This window comes from Centroberyx gerrardi, chromosome 10, assembly GCF_048128805.1.
Source record: "Centroberyx gerrardi isolate f3 chromosome 10, fCenGer3.hap1.cur.20231027, whole genome shotgun sequence".
In the NCBI taxonomy this organism is placed as follows: domain Eukaryota; kingdom Metazoa; phylum Chordata; class Actinopteri; order Beryciformes; family Berycidae; genus Centroberyx; species Centroberyx gerrardi.
The window spans coordinates 976211-1002558 of NC_136006.1; the positions used below are offsets into that span (position 1 = coordinate 976211).

The following is a 26348-nucleotide window of genomic DNA, read 5'->3' on the forward strand; positions in this document are numbered from 1 at the left end:
CTGAAATCATAAGCATAGTGTTAAAATCGCCATTCTTCCGCTCCGCAGTTCTTCCTACCTGTGACTTGCGGGATCTGCCCAACATGTGCTACATCGCCAAGGAGGGCAGCACGGTGCGTCTGAAGATCCCCATCATCGGCAAACCGACACCCAAGGTCTCCTGGAAGAAGGGAGATGATGAGGACCTGACGGACACCGGCCGAGTCTGCGCCGAGTCCTCTGCCGTCAACACCACCCTGCTGATCAGGGACTGCCAGAGGAGCGATGCCTCCAAGTACACCATCACACTCAGGAACAGCGCTGCAAGCAAGGAGTCCACCATCTTCATCAGGTAGGCACGGGACAGTAACGAGGCTGGCTCAATTCTTTTTCAGCTCAATCAGCTCAAAATGTAAATACATTCTGCAATTCTTGGCTAAGGATATGGTAGACATGGCAATCATTTTACAGCAAAATTCATTATATGAATTTTAGTGATCTAATATGATTGAACTGAAAGTGAATTGAGCCCAGCTGTAGGCAACGTGTTATAAAGAACATATTTTAGGAAAATACACACGGTGGAGCTTAAAAAATGTATTACAGTATACCAGTTTTAGTCATATTCATGCATGTTTTATTTAAAAAGTCACCAATTAATCTTTCAATTCCCCCTGTCCTCTTTCAGGGTGGTGGGCAAACCTGGCATTCCTGTCCAGCCCATCAAGTTCAAGGATGTGACTGCCGATGGTGCTACACTGAAGTGGGGAGCTCCCAAGGATGACGGTGGCTCAGAGATCACCAACTACATCCTTGAGAAGAGGGACTCCATCACCAACATGTGGGTAACAGTCTCCTCCTCTGTGGAGACCAACACCATGAGGGTGACCGGCCTCCACGAGGGAACCGAGTACATCTTCAGAGTCTGTGCCGAGAACAAGTACGGCGTCGGAGAAGGACTCAAGTCCGAGCCCATTGTTGCTAAACATCCATTCAGTAAGTGACTACTAAGTTGTCTGGCTTGTACTTTAAAGCCTGAATGTTTTTAATTGCCAAGCATGAAAATTGAGCTTCTCCTGACTGTGCAGTGTCACTGTTTCTCCACAGATGTTCCTGATGCTCCTCCTCCTCCTCAGATCATGAGCATGCGCCATGACTCTGCCTACCTGGCCTGGTCTGACCCCAGGAAGACTGGAGGATCTCCCATCACAGGTGCTGTCAACTGTCTGTTACAGCCACAGCCTGAATTAAGCTATTCTGTGGAACAATAACACTATCACTATTGTTTCAGTAATACATTGTGAGCTTGGAATTATAATGTTCCGTCTGAGTAGACTGCAGTGCTGAGATATTGAGCATCAAAGATTTTATATCCCATCTGGCAAAACTGTTATGTTCTTTATATCTTTTAAAATATTTAACTTTTTTTTTTTAAATAACAAGAACAAGGTGACATTCCAAGATCATGAATATGTGGAGAACTCAATTTTGATTAATAAAAAAAAGAAAAGAAAAGAAAATAGAACCTTATAATTCCAAGATCTCAACATGTCAAAAGACATAAGATGTGGCAGTGCTTACTAACTTAGAGAGGCTAAGTGTGGTGTTTTTGTCTTCAGGCTACCATGCTGAGTTCAAGGAGAGGAACAGTATGTTGTGGAAGAGGGCGAGTCAGGCGGCCCTGAGGATGAAGGAACACAAGGTGACAGGGCTGACTGAGGGCCTGGAGTATGAGTTCAGAGTCATGGCCATTAACCTGGCTGGCATCGGCAGACCAAGCCCCCCCACCGACCCGCATGTCGCCCTGGATCCCATTGGTAAGAGAGAAATATTAAACATGCACTTGTACCACATGTCATATTAACTATAGGTGAAAATGACAAATTCAGTTAATGTACTATGGGCTTCTAAAATACCTGACTGATCTGTTATTATTTCATACAGAAATAACTAGACAGAGACAGGCACAAGGTTATGATGTTTTGTTTTACAATTTCATTCACATTTTTCCTGTTTTACCTGTCTGCTCAGATGCCCCTGGTAAACCAGATGTGATCAGCATCACCAGGAGCACTGTGACCCTCCAGTGGACCGAGCCACAGTTTGATGGTGGCCACAGGCTGACTGGTTACATCGTTGAGAGGCGTGACCTGCCTTCCAAGATCTGGGTGAAGGCCAACAACGTCAATGTCGTGGAGCCTGCATTCACTGTAAAGGATCTGCAGGAGGGCTGCAAATACGAGTTCAGAATCAGAGCCAAGAATGCAGCGGGCGCTCTCAGCCCACCCTCCGAGCAGACCGACACTCTGCTCTGCAGAGATGAATATGGTGAGATAAAGATACAAACATTCTGTTAAATCCACTACTTGAACCATAAGAATTCTCTCACATATCTCAGAATGCTTTCAATTACACTGTATGGCACAATGTTACAGAATTTGGTATGTTGGCAAACTGCATGATAGCTTATCCGATGTCCGATTGCATCCAACAGAGTCACCAACCATCATCATCGATGCTCAAGTGAAGGAGGGCCTGACCGTCCGGGCTGGTGATACTATTGTCATCACTGCTACCAGCATTGTGGGCAAACCTGCACCAACCTCATGCTGGTCTAAGGGAGGAAAATACTTCAAGCCCTCGGACATTGTTCAGATTGAGACCACTGCCACCTCCTCCACACTGTCCATTAAGTATGCCAGCAGGAAGGACTCTGGGGACTACACCATCACGGCCAGCAACCCCTTCGGTGTGAAGGAGGAAAGTGTCAAGGTGAAGGTCCTGGATGTTCCTAGTGCTCCTGGTCCCATTGAGTCCAGCGGTATATCCTCTGAGAAGGTCACCCTGACCTGGACAGCTCCTACTGAGGATGGAGGCTCTCCTATCAAGTACTACACCCTGGAGAAGAGGGAGACCAGCCGCCTGCTCTGGACTATCCTGGAAGAGAAGGTGATCGACTGTCACTACGTGGCCAACAAGCTCATCCAGGGCAATGAGTACATCTTCAGAGTCTCTGCTGTCAACCAGTACGGTGCCAGTGAGCCATCTCACTCTGAGCCAGTCAAGATGGTTGATAGATTTGGTATGTACACTTTGTTTTAGTTGTTCAATAGATCTTACATTTGTTTGGGCTTATGAAGTTATTAAGGAAGAGATCATAAACAACAGAGGCTTATTTCCATAAATGATGTCAAATCTGTCTCTGGAAAAATAATACAGACTACTTCACGAATGTGCGGTTTGTTCTATGTGTGTAGGTCCTCCAGGCCCACCATCCAAACCAGAGGTTGAGAATGTTGGTGGACATTCAGCCACTGTGACCTGGAAGAGACCAGCTGAGGACGGAGGAAGTGCCATCACAGGTTACTGCGTTGAGAGGAAGGAGAAGAAGGCCATGAGATGGGTCAGGGCATCCAAGAAATCCATTGCTGAGCTCAGCTTTGAAGTCAAGGGTCTCACTGAGGGTGTGGAATATGAGTTCCGTGTTCTTGCTGAGAACATAGCTGGATTTGGAGAGCCAAGTGAACCATCTATGCCAATCACAACTAAAGTTGTTGCCTGTGAGTAAAACATAGAATTGCCAGTAAAAAAATACATTTCAGTTTTGAAGAGAAGTTAGTAAAAAAAGTCAATAAGCCTACCCAAATCCATTTTTAAATACTTCATCGTGTTTAAATCAATCATGAGAAGACTTTATGTATCAAGAAAGTTAACAGAAAGATTAGTGCCTCAAATTAAATGTCACAATTTATACGCAATGCTCTATTTTATTCTGTATTTTGTTTTAAATGGCACTGATCACTTCTCTTGCATTTTTCAGATGTGCCTGGACCTCCATTCAACCCAAGAGTTACAGACACAACCAAGACCACTGCCACTCTGAACTGGGGCAAACCCCTTGAGGATGGTGGACTTGAAGTCACTGGATACGTGATTGAGCACAAGAAGGAAGGAACAGAAGAGTGGGTTAAGGACACCCCATCCTCTCTACTTAGGATCACAGAGTTTGTTGTTCCCAACCTGGAAACTGGAGCAAAATACCACTTCAGAATCAGCGCTGTGAATGCTGAAGGAATGGGTGAACCTGCTGTGACTCAGGAACTGGTTGAGATTGTGGAGCGTCCAGCAGAGCCTGATCTGGAGCTTGATATTGAGCTGAGGAGAACCCTCGTTGTCAGGGCTGGCTGCTCCATTCGCCTCTTTGTGCCAATCAAGGGACGTCCTGCTCCTACAGTCACCTGGACAAAGGAAGGTGGTCCTGTCCCACGTGCCGTCATTGACAGCACTGAGTCATTCACTATGTTGATCATCCCTGACAGTTCAAGGATTGATGCGGGCAAATATGAGCTGACCCTCGAAAACTCAGCTGGAAAGAAGAGTGCCTCTATTAATGTTAGAGTTCTGGATACACCTGGACCTCCACTTAATCTGAAACCAGTGAATATTAGCAATGAGAGCATCACTCTTCAGTGGGAGTTGCCTCTCATTGATGGTGGAGCCAAGATCACAAACTACATCATTGAGAAGAGAGAATCAACACGCAAGGCTTATGCTACCGTTATCACAAATTGCCCAACCACTTCAGTCAAGGTCTCTGAGCTGGGCGAGGGCTGTGAATACTACTTCAGAGTGTCTGCTGAGAACGAGTATGGCATTGGTGAGGCGGTTGAGACTACTGATCCAATTCGTGCATCCCAGGCACCTACTCCTCCAGAGAGTATCGTTCCTACTGATATCACTAAGAACTCTGTAAGTCTGGCATGGACCAAACCTAGGCACGATGGTGGAAGCAGAGTTACCGGATACGTCCTTGAAGCCCAGAAGAAGGGAACTGATCAGTGGGCCCATGTAACAACAGTGAAGACCATGGACTTCACAGTGAAGAATCTCAATGAGCATGAGGAGTACATCTTCCGTGTAATGGCTGTCAACCAGTCTGGTAGAAGTACCCCTCGTGAGAGCAAGCAAATTGTTATCAAGGATTCTTCTTCCCTGCCTGAGTTTGACCTGCGCGGTGTATGCCAGAAGACTGTCATTGCCAAGGCAGGAGATGACATCAAGGTTGAGATTCCAGTCATGGGACGTCCTAGACCAACTATCTCTTGGCAGAAGGATGGTGGAGCCCTAAAGCTTACTCAGAGAACCAATGTGGAGACCACTGCTGCTACTGTTATCTTCACCATCAATGAATGCACCAGAGCCGACAGTGGCATATACACCATGACAGGAAAGAACATCGTCGGTTCTGTGTCAGACAACATCATTGTCAAAGTACATGATGTTCCTGGGCCACCCAAGGGACCAATTAAGATTGTGGAGATAGCTCGTACATATTGCATCTTTGCATGGGACACTCCTGAGAATGATGGAGGTGTTCCCATCAACAACTATGTGGTTGAGATCAGAGACACTACTAGCCAGACATGGACTGAGCTATCTTCCACTGTCATCCGTACCATGTTCAAAGCCATACGTCTGACCACCGGATCAGAATACCAGTTCAGAGTGAAGGCGAAGAACAGGTATGGCGTTGGACCTCCCATCACCTCAGAGGCTGTGGTGGCTGCTTATCCATTCAAGGTTCCAGGACCTCCTGGTACTCCTAAGGTTGTTGCATTCACCAAGGACACAATGACAATTGGCTGGAATGAGCCTGTGTCTGATGGTGGAAATGAAATCATTGGATATCATGTTGAGAGGAAAGAGAGAAGCAGCATCATGTGGCAGAAGATCAGCAAATCAATAGTGAAAGGAAACATCTTCAAATCCACTGGGCTTGAAGATGGCGCTGCCTATGAGTTCCGCGTCATGGCTGAGAATATGGCTGGAATTGGTAAGCCCAGCAAGGCCTCAGAGGCAGTGCTGGCGTTGGACCCTGTAGACCCACCAGGTCAGCCTGTGCCCATTTATGTCAACAAGAATGTCATCACCATTCAGTGGACAAAGCCTGAGTATGATGGTGGCTTCAAGATCACTGGCTACACAGTGGAGAAGAGAGACCTACCTGCTGGTCGCTGGATCAGAGCCAACTTCACCAACATCATTGAGACCACATTCACTGTCAGTGGACTGACTCAGGATGCTTCCTATGAGTTCCGTGTCATGGCCAGAAACTCAGCTGGTGCAGTCAGCATGCCTTCCGAGCCCTCAGATCCAATTATCTGCAAGGATGATATCATTGAGCCACGTATTATGGTTGATGCCATCTTCAAGGATGTTGTCCTTCTGAAGGCAGGGGAGAACTTCAAGCTTGATGCTGACATTGCTGGTCAACCAATCCCTTCCATGGTTTGGACCAAGAATGGAAAGGAGATTGAGAACACAATGAAACTGGAGGTTAAGTTCACTGAACTGACGACTACTCTGATCAACAAGGACTCTGTCAGAACAGATGGAGGAGAATTTGTTCTGACTGCCACTAATGTCGGTGGATTTGCTAAGCACATCTTTAATGTTAAAGTGCTTGACAGGCCTGGACCACCAGGCGGACCTCTTAAGGTATCTAATATCACAGCTGACAACTGTGTACTGACATGGGCTCCACCTGCAGATGATGGCGGTGCCAAGATTGAAGGCTATGTGATTGAGAAGCGTGAATCAAGCAGACTGGCATGGACCAACGTTGCTTCAGACCTGCAGGTCACACAATACAAGGTGACCAAGCTGCTCAAAGGAAATGAATACATATTCAGAGTGATGGCAGTAAACAAATATGGACTTGGCGAGCCTCTTGATTCAGAGCCCACTATTGCAGACAACCCATACGTGGCTCCAGATCCTCCACAGAATCCTGAAGTGACAGCTGTCACTAAGGATTCAATGTTTGTTATGTGGCAAGCCCCCAAGAGCGATGGAGGCAGCCCCATCACCAACTACAACATTGAGAGGAAGGACAGAATTGGCCTCCGCTGGGTCAAATGCAACAAGAGGAAGGTCAAGGATCTACAGTTCAAGGCAACAGGCCTTGTTGTAGGACATGAATATGAATTCAGAATAATCGCTGAGAATGCTGCTGGATTGAGTGCACCAAGTGCCTCCAGTCCATTCTACAAGGCCACTGATGCACTGTACCAGCCAGGGCCTCCATGCAACCCCAGAATCCTGGACACAACCAAGTCCTCAATTACTGTCGCCTGGAACAAACCTGTATATGATGGTGGCTCTGACATCACTGGCTACATTGTGGAGACCTGCATCCCATCTGAAAAGGAGGAAGAGGAGGAATGGACCATTGTGACACCCAAAGAGGGACACCTTGCCACCTCATTCACCATAGTCAACCTGAAAGAGAACCAGGAGTACAAGATTAACATCTCTGCTATCAACAGTGAAGGAATTGGAGAGGCAGCATCTGTGCCAGGCAACCCCAAGGCTGAGGACAGGCTCCTCCCACCTGAGATCGACTTGGATGCTGAACTCCGCAAGATTGTCAGCCTTAGAGCCTGCTGCTCACTTAGACTGTTTGTGCCCATTAGAGGCAGACCAGCACCTCAGGCTAAATGGACCAAAGAGGATGGTGAGACTATTGAGAGGGCAACCATTGAGAGCACAACATCATACACATCACTTGTAATTGGAAATGTAAATAGATTTGACAGTGGAAAGTACAACCTCACAATTGAGAACAGCTCTGGATCCAAGACAGTTACTGTCCAAGTCAGAGTGCTTGATACACCTAGTGCCCCACAGAATCTGAAGATTAATGCTGTCACAAAGGAATCTGTCTCTCTTATTTGGGATCCTCCAGTAAATGATGGAGGAGTTAAGATTAAGAACTATATTGTTGAAAAGCGGGAGTCCACAAAGAAAGCATATGCCACAGTCAATGCTAACTGCCACCACACCACCTTCACAGTTGTTCAGCTCCAGGAAGGATGCAACTACTACTTTAGAGTTTTGGCTGAGAATGAATATGGCATTGGCCTGCCTATTGAGACAGGTGAGTCAGTCAAGGTGTCTGAGAAACCACAGCCACCTGGCAAAATCACTCTCAAGGATGTTACCAAGAACAGTGTCACTCTGTCCTGGGAGAAGCCAGAGCATGATGGGGGCAGCAGAGTGGGCTGTTATGTTGTTGAGATCCAGCCTAAGGGTGCTGATAAGTGGAGCCAGGCTCTGATTGTGAAAGAAACAGAAGCTACCATAAGTGGACTTAATGCAGGTGAAGAATACATGTTCCGCGTATCAGCAAGAAATGAGAAGGGAACCAGTGACCCACGTCAAATTGGTGTACCTGTGATTGTCAAGGATCTTGTGATTGCTCCAGCTGCCAAACTGCTGTTCAACACATTCAGTGTGCTGGCAGGAGAAGACCTGACAGTGGAAGTTCCATATGTTGCACGTCCTAAAGCAGCTGTCTCCTGGGTGAAGGATGGTGAGCCTCTGAAAAGAACTACTAGAGTGAACTTTGATGCCACAAACACAATGCTGAACCTCAAGATTAAAGAGGCTGCTAAAGATGATGTTGGCCACTACCTCATCACTCTCAGCAACACAGCAGGAGAGACTACAGCAGACATTGGCATTGTTGTTCTTGACAAACCAGGTCAGTCAGGTGGTCCAGTTAAGGTGGAGGAGGTCACTGCTGACAGTGTAACCATCTCCTGGAACCCACCAGAGTATGATGGTGGTTGCACCATCAACAACTACATTGTGGAAAAGAGAGACACATCCACCACTAACTGGATGGTTGTATCTCCTAACCTAGCCAGGACCAAGATCAAGGCTGGAAGGTTGAAGACTGGCTCTGAATATCAGTTTAGAATCACAGCAGAAAATAGATATGGAAAAGGTCCAACTTTGGTCTCAGAGTGTGTTGTGGCTCAGTACCCATACAAGCTCCCAGGACCCCCAGGAACACCCTCCATTGCAGCCTCCACTAAGGACAGCATGGTGGTGATATGGAATGAGCCTGTGAATGATGGTGGAAGCACTATTTTGGGCTATCATCTTGAACGCAAAGAGAGAAATAGCATCCTCTGGGTCAAACTGAACAAATCTATCATCACTGACCAAACCTTCAAGACCGCTGGCCTAGAAGCAGGAATGGAATATGAATTCAGAGTTTATGCTGAAAACATTGTTGGAATAGGCAAAGTGAGTAAATTGTCTGAGGGTCACATTGCTAGAGATCCTTGTGATCCCCCTGGCACCCCTGAGGCCACCCAGATTACTAAGGACTCTGTGACCATTGTCTGGACCAAGCCTGAGTATGATGGTGGTGCAAAGGTCACAGGCTATGTAGTGGAGAAGAAGGAGCTTCCTGAGGGCCGCTGGCTGAAGGCTAACTTCACCAATGTCATTGAGACAGAATATGTTGCCACAGGGCTTGTGGCGAACCAGCAGTATGAGTTCCGTGTCATTGCCAGAAATGCTGCTGGGGTTTTCAGTGGCCCCTCTTACAGCACCGGTCCCATCACTGCCAAGGATGAGATTGAGCCACCACGCATCAGCATTGACCCAGAGTACACACAGACTCTTGTGGTCAATGCTGGAGACAACTTCAAGATTGATGCAGATGTTCATGGCAAACCACTGCCTTCTATCCACTGGATGAAGGGAGAGCAGGAATTGGGCAACACTATCCATAGAGAGATTAAGAACACAAGCACACAAGCTTGTATCACTGTGAAGGAGGCTAAACTTACTGATGGAGGCCAATATACTCTGCTGCTGAGGAATCCAGGAGGAGAGAAGGCTGTGCAGGTTAATGTGGTTGTTTTGGATAAACCTGGAGAACCACAGGGCCCTCTGGTTGTCACAGGTGTTGCAAAAGATCGATGCTGCCTTGCTTGGAAACCACCACTGCAAGATGGCGGCAGCAAGATCTCTCACTACATTGTGGAGAGGAGAGAGACAAGCAGATTGGTCTGGACTGTTATTGACCCCAAAGTGGAGAATACTTGCCTGAAGATTACTAAGCTCCTGGAAGGAAATGAGTACATCTTCAGAGTCCGTGGTGTCAACCAGTTTGGAGTGGGTGCACCACTTCAGTCTGCTGCTGTCATAATCAAAGATCCATATGTGCCCCCTGAATCACCCAAGACCTTGGAGATTTCAGATATTAAGAAGGATTCAATGATGCTCACCTGGGAGGCTCCCTCTAATGATGGAGGCAGTCCCATCACCGGTTATATCATTGAGAAACACGATAAGGAGGGTGTAAGGTGGACCAGATGCAATAGGAAGACGGTAACTGACTTAACTTTCAAGGTCACTGCACTCCTGGAAAGCCATAGTTATGAATTCAGAGTTGCAGCTGAGAATGTCGTTGGTGTTGGTGAGCCAAGCTCCCCAACTGTGTTCTACAAAGCTTTTGATCCTATCTTCAGGCCTGGCCCACCACACAACCCCAAAGTTACTGACACAACCAAAACATCAGTCTTCCTGTCATGGAGCAAGCCCATCTATGATGGTGGCTGTGAGATTCAGGGATACATTGTTGAATGCTGCACCACCACAGCACCAGAAGTGCCAGCTGAGGCCCCTGCTGCAGCCCCCACAAAGGCACCTGCTGGAGAGACACCTGCCACAGATGCACCTGCTGAGGAATGGATAATGTGCACACCACCAACAGGCATCAAGAAGACCAAGTTTGAAGCTGTAAACCTGAAGGAAAATCAGGCATACAAGTTTAGAGTTTGTGCCATCAACAAGGTTGGGGTTGGTGAGCATGCTGATGTCTCTGGAGCCATTGTTGCCCAGGACAGGGCAGAAGAGCCAGACCTTGACATTGACCCAGAGCTGAGGAAGATTGTGACCATTAAGGCCGGAGCTTCCCTTAGACTGTTCATTCCCATCAGAGGAAGGCCCACACCTACCATCAAGTGGGACAAAGATGAAGCTGCACTCAAGGAGACTGCTCAGGTTGAGGTGACCAGCAGTTACACCTCCCTTGTAATTGACAAGATGAGCAGATATGACAGTGGAAAATACACAGTCACTGTTGAGAACTCCAGTGGAACGAAATCTGCTTTTGTTGTCGTCCGTGTTCTCGACACACCAAGTGCTCCAGTCAACCTGAAGGTGAAAGAAATAACAAACCAATCAGTGACACTGGCATGGGAAGCACCTCTGTTAGATGGTGGATCCAAGATCAAAAACTACATTGTTGAAAAGAGAGAGAGCACACGCAAAACATACGCAGCTGTGGTGACAAATTGCCACGCACTTTCATGGAAGATTGAACCACTTCAAGAGGGCTGCAGTTACTACTTCAGAGTCCTTGCTGAGAATGCACATGGTGTTGGCATGCCTGCAGCAACTGTTGATCCTCTAAAGGTCTCAGAGGTGCCTCAGTCACCAAAGAACTTGATTGTTACAGACCAAACCAAAACCAGCATCTCTTTGGCCTGGGAGAAGCCTGAATATGATGGTGGCAGCAGAGTCATGCAGTACCTGCTCGAGGTGCAAGTTAAGGGCCAGGAGAAGTGGTCTGGTGTTAATACATTCAAAACAATGGAGGCTACTGTTTCCAATCTGAACCAGGGAGAGGAGTATCTTTTCAGAGTCACAGCTATCAATGATAAGGGAAAGAGCGACCCCAAAGTCCTCGCTAGTCCAGTGATGGCCAAGGACTTGGTCTTTGAGCCAGATGTTAGACCAGCATTCAGCAGCTACAATGTCAAGGTGGGCAAAGACCTGAATGTTGACATCCCCATCTTTGGACGTCCTAAACCAACAGTCACATGGGCTAAAGATGGTGCTCCACTGAAGTTCACTACCAGAGTCAACATTAACAACACACCAACACATACAACACTGAGCATTAAGGAGGCAGCAGGTGATGATGGTGGCATGTACAGTATAAATGTGGCTAACTCAGCTGGAAAGAAGGACACAACAGTTGAAATCATCGTTCTTGATAAGCCAGGCCCTCCCTCAGGCCCTGTGAGGTTTGATGAAATCACAACACAGAGTGTGACTATTTCATGGGACCCACCAAAGCACAATGGTGGCTGCCAGATCTCCAACTACATTGTGCAGAAGAGAGATACTACTACCACAACATGGGAGAATGTCAGCATCAATTGTGCCAGAACCACAATCAAAGTACCTAGGCTGAAGACTGGAGCTGAGTACCAGTTCAAGATCATTGCTCAGAATCGCTATGGCAAGAGCTATGGTCTGGATTCATCTGCCGTGGTTGCTCAGTACCCTTACCGAGAGCCAGGCCCACCAGGCACTCCCTTCATCTCCACTCTCTCTAAGGACCACCAGATTGTTGAGTGGCACGAGCCTGTCTCAGATGGAGGCAGCCCAGTCCTCGGCTACCATCTTGAAAGGAAAGAGAGAAACAGTATTCTCTGGGTCAAGATCAACAAGACACTTATTCACGAGACTAGTTTGAAGAGTCACCCCTTGGAGGAGGGTGTTGAATATGAATACAGGGTATATGCTGAGAATATTGTTGGCATTGGCAGGTGCAGCAAGATCTCAGAGGGCTGCGTTGCCCGTGACCCATGTGATCCTCCTGGCACACCAGAAGCCATCCATGTGACCAAAGACACCATTGTCATTCAGTGGACCAAACCTGAGTATGATGGTGGCAGTAATATTACTGGCTACACTGTTGAGAAGCGTGATCTGCCAGAAGGCCGCTGGATAAGGGCCAACTTCACTAATGTGATTGAGACCCAGTTCACTGTCACTGGCCTGACTGAAAATGCACAGTATGACTTCAGAGTCATTGCTAAAAATGCTGTTGGCACCATCAGCAAGCCATCTTACAACAGTGGACCAATCATTGCAAGTGATGAGGTGGAGGCACCCAAATTCTCCATTGACCCCGCATTCACCAAGACCATTGTTATCAACGCTGGAGAGACATTCAAGCTGGACGCTGATGTCCATGGCAAACCATTGCCCACAATCCAGTGGTTCAAGGATGAAAAGCCAGTTGAGAATACACTCAGACTGGAGATCAGAAATGCAGAAAACCATGCCATGATTGTCATTAAGGATTCTGTCAGAATTGACGGTGGACTTTACACACTCCAGCTGACAAATGTTGCTGGCACTGAAACTGTTCCATTCAAGGTTGTGGTCCTGGACAGGCCTAGCCCATGTGAAGGACCTCTCCACATCACTGGAATAGCTGAAGATAGATGCACACTGGTATGGCGTGCCCCACTGCATGATGGAGGCAGTGCCATTACACACTACCTCATTGAGAGGAGAGAGACCAGCCGTCTAGCTTGGACTGTTGTTTCCAACAGCTGTGACACCACATGCTACAAAGTCACCAAACTGCTGGAAGGCAATGAGTATATGTTCCGTGTCATGGCAGTCAATGGCTACGGTGTCAGTGAGCCTTTGGAGTCTGGAGGAGCGATCATGAAGACTCCATTTGTTCCTCCTGGTCCACCTCACGTTGAGGATGTATCCAACATTGCCCATGATGGCATGACCATCACCTGGTCTGCCCCTGAGAGTGATGGTGGCAGTGAGATCACAAATTACATAATTGAAAAGAAGGACAGAGCTGGAATCAGATGGACGAGATGCAACAGGCAGAAGGTCACTGACCTCTCCTTTAGAGTGACAGGCCTCACCACTGGCCATGAGTATGAGTTCAGAGTGGCTGCTGAGAATGTGGCTGGAGTGGGAGAGCCAAGCTTGCCAACGTCATACTACAAGGCCTCTGATCCCAAGTACAAGCCTGGTTCACCAGCATATGTGAATGTGATTGACTCCACAAAGAGCTCAATCACAGTGTCATGGGGCAAGCCCCTATCTGATGGTGGCTCTGCCATCCAGGGATACATTGTGGAAGTCTGCAAAGCTGAGGAGGAGGAGTGGACCATGGTTACTCCACCCACTGGCCTACGCGTCAACAAATATGAAATTACCAAACTCACTGAGGGCCAGGAATACAAGATCCAGGTGTGTGCTCTGAACAAACTGGGAGTTGGTGAACCAGCTGCAATCTCAGGAACAGCTAAGCCAGAGGAGAGGGTGGACCCACCACAGATCCACCTGGACTCTGAGCTGCGGAAGGGCATTACTATGAAAGCCGGAGGATCTGTTAGAATCCATATTCCATTCAAGGGCAGGCCAACTCCTGAGATCAAGTGGACTAAGGATGAGGGTGACCTGACCGAGAAGGCAGTGGTTGAGAAGGCTCTCAACTACACACAGCTGTCCATTGACTCATGTGACAGGAGCGACTCAGGAAAATATACCCTGACCCTGGCCAACAGCAGTGGCTCTGTGTCTGAGTTTGTGGCTGTTAAAGTCCTGGATACACCTGGGGCCCCTCTGAACCTTGTTGTGAAAGACATCAAGAAGGACTCTGTCACTCTTGTATGGGATGCACCACTGATTGACGGAGGTTCCAAGATCAAGAACTATGTCATTGACAAACGTGAATCAACCAGGAAGGCATACGCTAATGTATCCACCAAATGCACCAAGACAACATTCAAGGTTGAGAATCTGGTTGAGGGCGCTATGTACTACTTCAGAGTCATGGCTGAGAATGAATATGGAATCGGTCAGGCTGTTGAAACCAAGATAGCCTCCAAGGCCTCTGAGGTGCCTCTGCCTGTTGGAAAAGTCTTCCTCACTGATGTCACCAAGGTCAGTGCCTCTCTGGCCTGGGAGAAACCTGAGCATGATGGAGGCAGTAGGATTGCTGGCTACCTGATTGAGATGCAGCCTAAGGGCACAGATAAGTGGGGAGTTGCAACAAATACAAAGACATGCGAGGGCACCGTGACAGGCCTGACTGCTGGAACAGAATATCTATTCCGTATCATTGCTCACAATGAGAAGGGAAAGAGTGAGCCCAAGCCACTTGCTGCACCTGTCATTGCTAGCGACATGACCATTGAGCCCAGCATTAAGATGCAATTCAACACTTACAGTGTACTGGCTGGAAAAGATCTGAAGTTGGAATTCCCTGTGCTTGGCAGGCCCAAACCTAAAGTCACCTGGACCAAGGATGGTCAGGCTCTGAAGGTGACATCCAGAGTCAATGTGGTTAACACTCCAACAACAACTGCCATTCAGATTACTGAGGCAAGTAAGGATGACTTTGGCAAATACACCATTACAGCAACTAATACTGCTGGCACAATTACTGAGGACATGGGTATCATTATTCTTGACAAGCCTGGCCCACCAACAGGTCCAGTCAAGGTTGTCGAGGTGAGCAACACCTTTGTCCATCTCTCCTGGGAGCCCCCTGCATACACAGGTGGATGCCAGGTAAAGAACTATATAGTGGAGAAGAGAGATACCACCACCACAACATGGCAGACAGTCACTACACAGCTTGCTAGGACAGCTTACAAGATCTCCAAGTTGAAGACTGGTGCAGAATACCAGTTCAGAATCATAGCTGAAAACAGATATGGAAAGGGCGTGTCTCTGGACTCCAAAGCCATTGTTGTGCAGTATCCATACAAACCACCTGGGCCTCCTGGAACACCATATGTCAAGTCTGCAACCAAGGAGATGATGATCATTGAATGGAATGAGCCAGTCATCGATGGTGGCAGCACAGTTATTGGTTACCATCTGGAAAGCAAGGAGAGAAGCAGCATCCTGTGGAACAAACTGAACAAGACTCTCATCACTGATACTCAGTTCAAGATCTGCAATCTTGAAGAGGGAATTGGATATGAATTCAGGGTCTATGCTGAAAATATTGTTGGCATTGGCAGATGCAGCAAAGTGTCTGAGTCCTTTGTTGCTCGTGACCCTTGTGATCCTCCTGGTGCTCCTGAAGCTGTAACTATTTCTAAGAACTTAATTAAGATTCAGTGGACCAAGCCTCAATATGACGGTGGCAGCAAAGTGAACGGATACATGGTAGAAAGGAAAGATCTAGCCTCCCCTGAGGGACGCTGGGTAAGAGCTAACTTCACTAATATAATTGAGACTGAATATACCATCACTGGGCTGACAGAGAATGAGCAATATGAATTCAGAGTCATTGCCAGAAATGCAGCTGGAGTCTTCAGCGAGCCATCTGACAGCTCCGGACCTATCACTGCTACTGATGAAATTGAACCACCAAGGGCCTCCATGGATCCCAAATACAAGGATGTCATTGTTATCAATGCTGGAGAAAACCTACTTCTCGATGCAGACATCTATGGCAAACCAGTTCCTGATGTTCTCTGGCTGAAGGAGGGCAAGGAGATGGACAAGGCTCTGCGCTTTGAAGTGAAAAACACACAGAAACGTGCAGCCCTTACCATCAAGGATGTCACCAAGCTTGATAGTGGCCACTATGACCTCAGCCTCAAAAATTTGGGTGGTGTGAAGACCTTCCCCATTACTGTCAAGGTCCTGGATAAACCAGGTCCTCCCATTGGACCCATCAAGGTGACTGGAGTCATGGCTGATAGGTGCATCCTTTCCTGGTCTGAGCCAAGTCTGGATGGTGGCGCTAATATCACTCACTACATCCTTGAGAAGAGAGAGACCAGTAGGTTGTCCTGGATGGTGGCTGCACCTAACATCCAGGCTCTGTACTACAAACTAACTAACTTGATGGCTGGAAATGAGTACATCTTCAGAGTCAGGGCAGTCAACAAATATGGTGTTGGTGATTATCTGGAGACTGAACCCATCATTGCACGCAATCCATACAAGCCACCTAGTGCTCCTGGAACTCCAGAGGCAAGTCAAATCACAAAGGATTCTATGGTTCTGTCATGGACTGCACCAGAGCTAACTGGCGGAGCTGACATTGATGGCTACCACCTTGAGAAGCGTGACAAGGATGGTGTGAGGTGGACCAAGTGCAACAGGCAGAAGCTGACTGACACCCACTTCAAGGTCACAGGTCTCATGACAGATCACTTCTATGAGTTCCGTGTTGCCGCTGAGAATGAGGCTGGAATGGGAGACCATAGTGAACTGTCCCTACTCTACAGAGCATGTGATGCCACCACACCACCTGGACCTCCACACCATCCTAAGGTGATAGACTATACCAAGTCCTCTGTGTCTCTGTCCTGGCGCAAACCTGACTTCGATGGTGGTGCCTACGTCAAGGGCTACATTGTTGAAATGAGGGAGTATACACCAGTGCCAGAACATGCAGAGGAGACAGAAGTAGCACCAGCAGTAGAGGCACCAGCTGAGAAAGAATGGACCATGTGCACTCCACCCACTGGTATTCAAGCCACTAAACTCACTATCACAGACCTGAAGGAGGGCGGAGAGTACCAGTTCCGTGTCTGTGCCATCAACTCAGAGGGAGTGGGAGAGGCTGCTAATGTCCACGGCACTGTGGTCACTTCTGATAGGGTGGAGGCTCCAGAGATTGAGCTGGATGCTGACCTCAGAAAAGTGGTTTCTGTCCGTGCTAGTGGAACTCTGCGTCTGTTTGTCACCATCAGAGGAAGACCTGAACCTGCTGTGAAATGGGAGAAGGTGGAGGGTGTTCTCACTGACCGTGCTGTGGTTGAGGCCACCAGTTCCTACACTATGCTTGTCATTGACAATGTCAACCGCTTTGACAGCGGCAAATACTCACTGACCCTGGAAAACGCCAGTGGAACCAAATCTGCCATTGTTGCTGTGAGAATTCTGGATACACCAAGTGCACCACAGAACTTTGCTGTCAAGGAGCTCAAGAAGGATTCAGTCACTCTTGCCTGGGATGCTCCACTCACTGATGGTGGTGCTAAAATCACAAACTACATTGTAGAGAAGAGAGAGTCTGTCAGGAAGGCCTACACTACAGTGACCAGCAATTGCACAGCAAACTCATTCAAGATTGAAGAGCTGCCTGAGGGTGGCATTTTCTACTTCAGAGTCTGTGCAGTTAATGAATATGGTCAAGGACAGATGGTTGAAACCAAAGAAGTTAAAGTGTCTGAGGTGCCTCTTCCACCAAGCAAGGTTTCTCTTACTGATGTCACAAAGACCAGTGTATCGCTGTCATGGGAGAAGCCCGCTCATGATGGTGGAAGCAAAGTCATGTGCTACAATGTAGAGTTTAAGCCTAAGAGTGGTGATAAGTGGGGTGCAGCGTGCACAGTCAAGGTGACTGAAGCAACTATTCCTAATCTGACTCCTAATGAAGCCTATTCATTCAGAGTTATTGCAATCAATGAGAAGGGAAAAAGTGAGCCTAAGGATCTGGGAGTGCCTGTGGTTGCAAAGGATATTGCAATTGAGCCCTCTGTCAACTTGCTATTCACCACATACAGTGTAAAGGCTGGGGATGACCTCACTATTGAGGTCCCAGTGAGAGGTAGGCCTAAGCCTGTTGTATCCTGGAAGAAGGATGGCCTTCCTCTGAAGCAAACCTCATCAGTGACCATCTTGAACAATGCAACCTCATCCAAGATTATTTTCAAGGAGGCTAGCAGAGAGCATGTTGGCAAATATGAGATCACCCTGGCCAACACAGGTGGTACAATCACAGCAGAAATTGGAGTTGTTGTCCTTGATAAACCAGGTCCACCTAAAGCTATTAAGGTGGATGCTGTGACCTCAGACAGCATCACACTGTCCTGGTCTCCACCAGATTATGATGGTGGCTGCTCCATCAGTAGCTATATTGTGGAGAAGAGAGACACAAACACACAAGAATGGCAGATGGTAGCAAGTAATGTTGCCAGAACAGCTTTCAAGGCTGGACGCCTGACACATGGAGCAGAGTACCAGTTCCGCATCTATGCTGTCAACCGTTATGGAAAGAGTACATATCTGGATTCTCCTGGAATCACTGCCCAGTACAACTTCAAACAACCTGGACCTCCTTCCACTCCTATAGTGAAGATGGCCACCAAGTCCTACATGTTGGTGACTTGGAATGAGCCTGTCAATGATGGAGGCAGTACTGTTCTAGGATACCATCTGGAGAGGAAGGAGCGTACTAGCATCCTTTGGACAAAGATGAACAGAGGCATGATCAAAGACACAGAATACAAAGTCAACAGCATTGAGGAGGGCATGATGTATGAGTACCGCGTTTATGCTGAGAACATTGCAGGAATTGGTAAATGCAGCAAGGCCTGCGAAGCTGTGGCAGCCAGAGATCCATGTGATCCTCCAGGCACACCTGTGGTCACCGCTGTTACCAGGACATCCGTCTCCCTGTCTTGGGCTAAACCAGAATATGATGGTGGAGCCAAGGTTTCTGGCTACATCATTGAACGCAGAGACCTTCCTGAGGGTCGCTGGACAAGGTGCAACTTCACCAATGTGCCAGAGACCTACTATGATGTGACAGGCCTCACAGAAAACAGCCAGTATGACTTCCGCATCATTGCTAAGAATGCAGCTGGATTGTTCAGTGAGCCATCTGATAACACTGGCTCCATCACTGTTAAGGATGATGTGGACCCACCACGCATCATGATGGACGTCAAGTTCAGAGACACAGTGGTTGTGAAGGCAGGAGAAACCCTGAAGATCAGTGCTGACCTTGCTGGTCGCCCTGCTCCTGTCATCTCCTGGACCAAGGATGGCAAGGAGATTGAGCTGAGAGCCAGAATCCAGATTGTTTCAACAGACACCAGCACCTCTGTCATTGTGAAAGATTGCATCAGAAGAGATTCTGGCCAGTATGTCCTGACTCTGCAGAATATTGCCGGAACAGTCACCATGCCAGTCAACTGTGTGATTCTTGATAAGCCAGGGCCCTCAGCAGGACCTCTGCAGATCACAGGTCTCAAAGCCGAGGAGTGCACTCTGTCATGGGGTCCACCTCAGGAGGCTGGTGGCGCTGAGATCACACATTACATTGTTGAGAAGCGTGAGACCAGCCGCCTGGCATGGACACTGGTGAAGGGAGACCTCACAAAAACATACTACAAAGTCACAGGACTGCTCAAAGGCAACGAGTATATCTTCAGGGTTTTGGCTGTCAACAAGCATGGACTTGGTGAAACCCTGGAGAGTGAAGCTGTAAAGGTTATAGATCCATACACATTCGCCTCTGCTCCTACTAGTGTTGAGGTCACTGCTGTAACTGGGGATTCAATGACCCTCACCTGGTGCAAGCCAGCCAGTGATGGAGGCACTCCGATCACAGGATACGTGATTGAGCGCCGTGAAAAGACAGGCATGCGCTGGGTCCGTGTAAACAGAGAGCCAGTTGTTGAATGCACCACAGTAGCAACTAAACTGCGCAAGGGTTGTGATTATGACTTCAGAGTCTATGCTGAAAATGCTGCTGGCCTGAGTCGTCCAAGTGATCCATCCGCATCATTCAGAGCACAGGATGCTCTGCTTGTTCCTTCACGCCCAACCAAGCCAAAGATTATCAATTCAACCAAGGACACTGTGACTGTTGTCTGGAAACCACCAACAGCCGATGGTGGTGCTCCTATTCTCGGATACAGTGTAGAATACAGAGACTACATCCGCAAACCAGAACCAGAGGTGGAGGAAGAAGAGGAAGAATATGAGGAGGAAGAGGAGGTGCCTGAATCACCTGAAGAGCTAGCACGATGGGTTGAGGCCATTCCTCTTACCAAGAGCCTGGAGTTCACAATTGCTGGACTGAAGACAGATGCAGAATATGAATTCTGTATTAAGGCAATAAACAAAGTTGGTAACAGTATCCGTAGCCTGTACTCAGATGCAGCTATGGCAATGGACAGAACTGCAGAGCCATCATTCGACGTTGACATTGACATGCGCAAGACACTTGTCGTCAAGCATGGCACAGCATTCACTCTGAAACTACCATTCAAGGGCAAACCTGTGCCATCAGCGGCATGGGCCAAGGAGGGTGTTGATCTCAAGGTCAGAGGAACCATTGAATCAACTGAATCCAGCACTTCGCTGACCATTGAGAAGTCAACAAGAAATGACTCTGGAGAGTATTCAGTCACCATTGAGTCACCATTGGGAACAGCAACACTGCCCATGGTCGTCAAGGTGCTTGACTCTCCTGGACCTCCTGTCAATGTGAAAGTTACAGCAGTGACCAGGGACTCTGCAACCCTCACTTGGGAAGCTCCTGAGAATGATGGTGGTGATGCAGTGAAAGCCTACCATGTTGAGAAACGTGAGGCCAGTAAGAAGGCCTGGGTGTCTGTGACCAGCAACTGCCACGCACTGACATACAAAGTGGAAGACTTGCAGGAGGGAGCCATCTATTACTTCAGAGTCATTGGAGAAAATGAGTACGGAGTGGGCGTTCCTCAGGAGGCCAAGAGTGGCACAAAGATTACAGGTAAAATATAAATTGACATTTTTTGGTAAAGTCATTTTTTAAATAATAATACTTAATGGAAAATGTAACACTTTACGGTCTTCTCCATTTTCTTAAAGCATGTTTGTTAAAATTGTATATATGTCTGCTTTACAGAGGTGCCAAGTCCACCCATGAAACTTGGAGTTGCAGATGTTACCAAGGACAGCATTACTATTGCATGGACCAGATCAGAATACGACGGCGGGAGCAGAGTGACTGGTTACCTCATTGATGCTCTGGAAAAGGGACAGAACAAGTGGGTGAAGTGTGCCACTGTGAGGACCATGACCCACACCATTAAGAGCCTGAGGGAGGGCGCTGAGTACTTCTTCAGAGTTCGTGCTGAGAATCATGCTGGACTCAGCGAACCCAAGGAGATGATTGTACCTGTTGTTGTCAAGGAAATACACGGTATGATCTCCAGCTTTGCTACCACTTTTTGGAGCATGGTTATCTTATTATTTATGTTATTGCATATTATTGGTTTCAGATCACAGAACATGGACTGCACTGCAGAACAATAGTAAAGTCACAGAATTATGCAGAGGATCAACAAAAATATTGTGCAGTAAACAATAAGTAACAACTAGGGACATTTCTACAGCATAGGTCGCAATTTTACAGCGGATCTAAATGTTATTTGCGTTTTCTGTTAAGTTTTCTGCATTATTGGCTAATGGATCCTTGATGCATACAGTTTAAAAGTGGCTTATTTAACCATAATCTATAGGCTTAAGAAATATTAAATTTTCACATTTGCAACTGTATCCTTTTTAAAAAATATATACTATTATCATTATGATTATTAGGCAACAATTTTATTTCTATTTATTGTTATTATCATTTTTTTTTTATTTTATTCTGTTTATTTCTATTGATGTATTTATTGATGCATCAAAAGAAATGCATAACTTATAATGATAGCTGAAAATGTTATCTCCATTTCATGAAAATGTATATTTTACCATGTTTTTAAAGGGTCACTTTTTGACCCACGGAATGTTTTTTTTTTCTGTGGAAAGCTGGAGAGACTAGTTTTAGTGTAATATTACTCATCACATTGTCATTTTTTTTATTCAACAGAGGCTCCAGAGTTTGACCTGAAGAACTATCCCAAGAACACAGTTTATGTGAGAGCAGGCTCCAACTTGACCTTTGAGATTCCTCTCACTGGCAGGCCCATGCCTAAGGTGACCATGTCCAAGAACAACATTGTCATCAAGGGATCCAAGAGGCTGCTGACTGAGGTAACCCCTGAGAGCCTCATCATCACCCTCAACGAGAGCACTGCAAGTGACGCTGGCAAATATGAAGTCACCGCCTCCAATGTGGGCGGTACCACCAAGATCTTCATCATATTTGTTGTCATGGACAGACCTGGACCTCCTGTTGGCCCGATTGAGGTCGGAGAGGTTGGAGAAACCACAGTATGTCTGAAATGGGCTCCTCCAGAGTATGACGGCGGCAGCCCTGTTACCAACTACGTTGTCCTCAGGCGTGAGACCAGCACTCCTACCTGGACAGAGGTCTCCTCTAACATTGCCAGAAGTGCAATCAAGGTGACCAAGCTGACCAAGGGAGAGGAGTATCAGTTCAGAATCAAGGCTGAGAATCGCTATGGCATCAGCGACCACATTGACACCAAACCAATCACAGTCAAGCTTCCATACAGTAAGTCACTTCATTGTAATGCATTTCAATAGTGTAACTGTAACAATCTTGATCCATTACCCTGTGTTATGGAGAAATAACTGTTAATTCAATCAGTTTCAGAATGTAAAGTTGAAACAGCAAGAAACCTATTCAAGTTACACCTGGGGCGTATTAAGGGGGCATGAAGGATGAGATATCTGTAAAATTTGAATGGATCCCTGTTGTTAACTATAACTTAGTGCAAAATATGGGGGAAAGGAATCATCTACCTATCCTCGGTTACCTTTGAACCAAATGTCCACTGAACAGTATCGCAAACATAAATGTCATTGTGTCCATTACAGCCATCCCCGGACCTCCATCCACACCATGGCTCGGCTTCGTATCCAGAGAGAGCTTGACTGTCTGCTGGAATGAGCCAGTGACTGATGGTGGAAACGCTGTGATCGGATATCACCTCCAGATGAAGGAGAGGAGCAGCATCCTCTGGCAGAAGGTCAACAAGACAGCCATCCCAGCAACCCAGTGGAGGGTCACCAACATTTGCCCTGGCCTCATCTACGAATTCAAGGTGTCAGCTGAGAACGCAGCTGGTATCGGAAAGATGAGCAAGACATCTGAGGAGGTGTTGGCTATTGATGCCTGTGGTAAGTATTTTTTTTCAATGTCTGCTAAGGTGAGATCATTTGAAATATAGGGTGAGCAGTTTGACTTTGAAGTTTAATAATATCTGGATAAGGGTGAGTTCAGAATTTACATAAATTTGATTTGAAAAAACTTTGAATGAACTGAGTCAGTCATGCACTCTAAAAAAAAATCACAATTCAATTTTGAGGTGACCACAGCCTTGAATAATATAAATAGAAAATCTCACATTGAGAAAGTCTCTTCACTTATTATGCATTATTATGCATTTCTTGAGGTGTCCTGTTGGCTCAGTTGACTAAGGCGCGTAACCAGCGTAACGTCCTGGATTGGAATCTGGCCTGGGACCTTTGTTGCATGCCATTCCCCTCTCAGCCAATCTTTGCTGTCCGTCTTCACTGTCAACTTTCAAATAAAGGCAAAAATGTATTTAATTTTTTCTCATCCTCCTCCAATTTGTATGTTTCAGAGCCTCCAGCAAATGTCCGTGTCACAGAGGTCACTAAGAACTCAGTCAGCCTGGCCTGGCAGAGGCCTCCCTATGATGGTGGCAGCAAGATCACTGGCTACAGTGTGGAGAGGAGAGAGGCTCCCAGTGGCAGATGGGTAAAAGCCAACTTCACAAACATCATTGAGATGGGCTTCACTGTATCTGGACTAAACCAGGACGAATCTTATGAGTTCAGAGTCTACGCCAAGAATGCCGTTGGGTCAGTCAGCAACCCATCTCTTATTGCTGGCCCAGTCACTTGCGTTGATTCATGTGGTGAGTTGTCATTTCTTTATAATTAAATCGATTGTCTGGTTCACACTGGATTTATTTATTCATTGCTTATGTTTATATCTATCATCTCTCAGGTGCCCCAGCCATTGACCTGCCCCCAGAGTATCTGGATGTGGTTCAGTACAAGGCTGGAGTTTCTGTTAAGCTCAGAGTAGGAATCATTGCCAAGCCTCTGCCAACGATTGAGTGGCTCAAGGATGGAAAGGAACTGGTGGCCACCTCTTCAGTGTCTGTCGAAAGCACAACTGATTCCTCTGGTGTCTTGATCAAGGATGCAACTCGCCTCAACACAGGCACATATGAGATCAAGATCAAGAATGTTCTGGGCTCAGCATCTGCATCCATCAGGATTGAAGTCCTAGGTATTCACAAATTATTGATACTGTATATCATATTCATCTAATTCTTTCAGTCAGTTTGAACAGACATTCTTATTTAATGTAAATTCGCATCATCCCTATATTTGTGTCTTAATGCGCTCTACCTTTTTACCTACCCTAGACAAACCTGGTCCCCCAGCTGGCAACATCACCTTCAACTCCATCACAGCAGACAGGATCATCCTCTGCTGGGAGGCTGTGCCTGAGGCTGACCAGGGTGGTTCCAAGGTGACCCACTACATTGTGGAGAAGCGTGAGACCAGCCGAGTGGTCTGGTCCACAGTCTCAGACCAGCTGGAGCAGACCCATGTCAGTGTCGGCAAGCTGGTACGAGGAAACGAGTATGTGTTCCGCGTCATGGGTGTTAGCAAATACGGAGTTGGAGAACCTCTGGAGTCCGAGCCAGTTGTCGCTAAGAATGCCTTCGGTAAGTGGTTTATCAGTGGTTATCAGGCTGTAGAATATTATGATTAGAAATGAATTGTAAACATGTGAATGATTCACTCTATATGGAGTAATATGAAGAAGATTTTATAATCAAACACCTACCTAAACACCAAACAATTACTCCACTATATCCAGGTGTGTGTTCTACTTTTCTCCTAATGGTTTGTGGTAATAAGAACATTTTTACTTGTTTTGTAAAAATAAAGAATTTATCTTTTGGACGTTGTTCATATTATTGTGTTTTGCATTTCCCTAACATTCATTTCCACAGTAACTCCTGGGCAGCCTCGTACTCCTGAGGTGAATACTATCACTAAGTCCACCATGGTGGTAGAATGGGACAAACCAGGTGTAGATGGAGGCAGTGCTGTTAGTGGCTACTACATGGAGAGACGTGACAAGAAGAGCCTGCGCTGGATCAGAGTTTACAAAGACCCCATCACTGACATCAAACAGTCTGTCTACCACCTGACAGAAGGAAATGAGTACCAGTACCGTGTCTGTGCCATCAACAAGGCTGGAGAAGGACCATTCTCTGATGTGTCTGACTACTATAAAGCTGCTGACCCAGTTGGTAAGTGCAGTGATAGCTGCAAGCTTCCCAAATGTCCTACAAGAATAAGCTAAGAAAAACGTTTTGCATACACAAAGCAAAACAGCACATCCATATGCGCAACCATCTATGTCTATACTAAGCAGACATGTTTATTGCTATATTTTAGCTGTGTATGCCCAAAGTCATGGATAGGCCTAAGTTTGAACTCTTGTATTTACAGAAAATATTTCAGGCACTGGCTTTACATTTCCATACAGGAAACTACTGTAATCTGAGAACTATGACCTCTCTTAAACCTCAACACACACACCCCTCTGTACCTAACCTATACACTCTACTCAACAGATCCACCATATGAGCCTTGCAAGCTGAAGGTGGTGGACTCCACCAAGACCTCCATCACCCTGGGCTGGTCCAAGCCTGAATGGGACGGAGGCAGTGAGGTCACCAGCTACATGGTGGAAAAGCTGGTTGAGGGAGAGGAAGAATGGGCCCTCATTACCTCTAAGGGGGAGGTCAAGACGACAGAGTACACAGTCCACGACCTGAAGCCAGATGTCAACTACTTCTTCAGAGTGTCTGCTGTTAACTGCGCTGGCCGCGGAGAGCCCCTGGAGATGACCGAGCCTGTACAGGCTAAGGATATCCTGGGTACATTAAACACACTTCACATTTCCAATATCAATAATTAGAGTAAAAATACATTTGGAGTGTAGGCAATGCTTGATC

General features: G+C 46.9%; 1 protein-coding gene across 1 annotated transcript in view; it reads left to right on the top strand.

Annotated features, from left to right (window-relative positions):
• Positions 1–26348, top strand: part of LOC139919551 (titin-like) — a 121463-nt gene that overhangs the window by 65452 nt on the left and 29663 nt on the right. Inside the window, exons 104-122 of the mRNA XM_078286282.1 lie at positions 49–331; positions 668–975; positions 1087–1191; positions 1599–1796; positions 2011–2307; positions 2474–3061; positions 3237–3539; positions 3800–10449; positions 10528–17022; positions 17080–20334; positions 20395–21133; positions 21269–21565; positions 22238–22825; positions 23152–23454; positions 23922–24218; positions 24311–24598; positions 24738–25043; positions 25335–25637; positions 25965–26270. Coding sequence (XP_078142408.1) covers positions 49–331; positions 668–975; positions 1087–1191; positions 1599–1796; positions 2011–2307; positions 2474–3061; positions 3237–3539; positions 3800–10449; positions 10528–17022; positions 17080–20334; positions 20395–21133; positions 21269–21565; positions 22238–22825; positions 23152–23454; positions 23922–24218; positions 24311–24598; positions 24738–25043; positions 25335–25637; positions 25965–26270 — 21909 coding nt within the window. The remainder of the gene's footprint in view (positions 1–48; positions 332–667; positions 976–1086; positions 1192–1598; positions 1797–2010; positions 2308–2473; positions 3062–3236; positions 3540–3799; positions 10450–10527; positions 17023–17079; positions 20335–20394; positions 21134–21268; positions 21566–22237; positions 22826–23151; positions 23455–23921; positions 24219–24310; positions 24599–24737; positions 25044–25334; positions 25638–25964; positions 26271–26348) is intronic.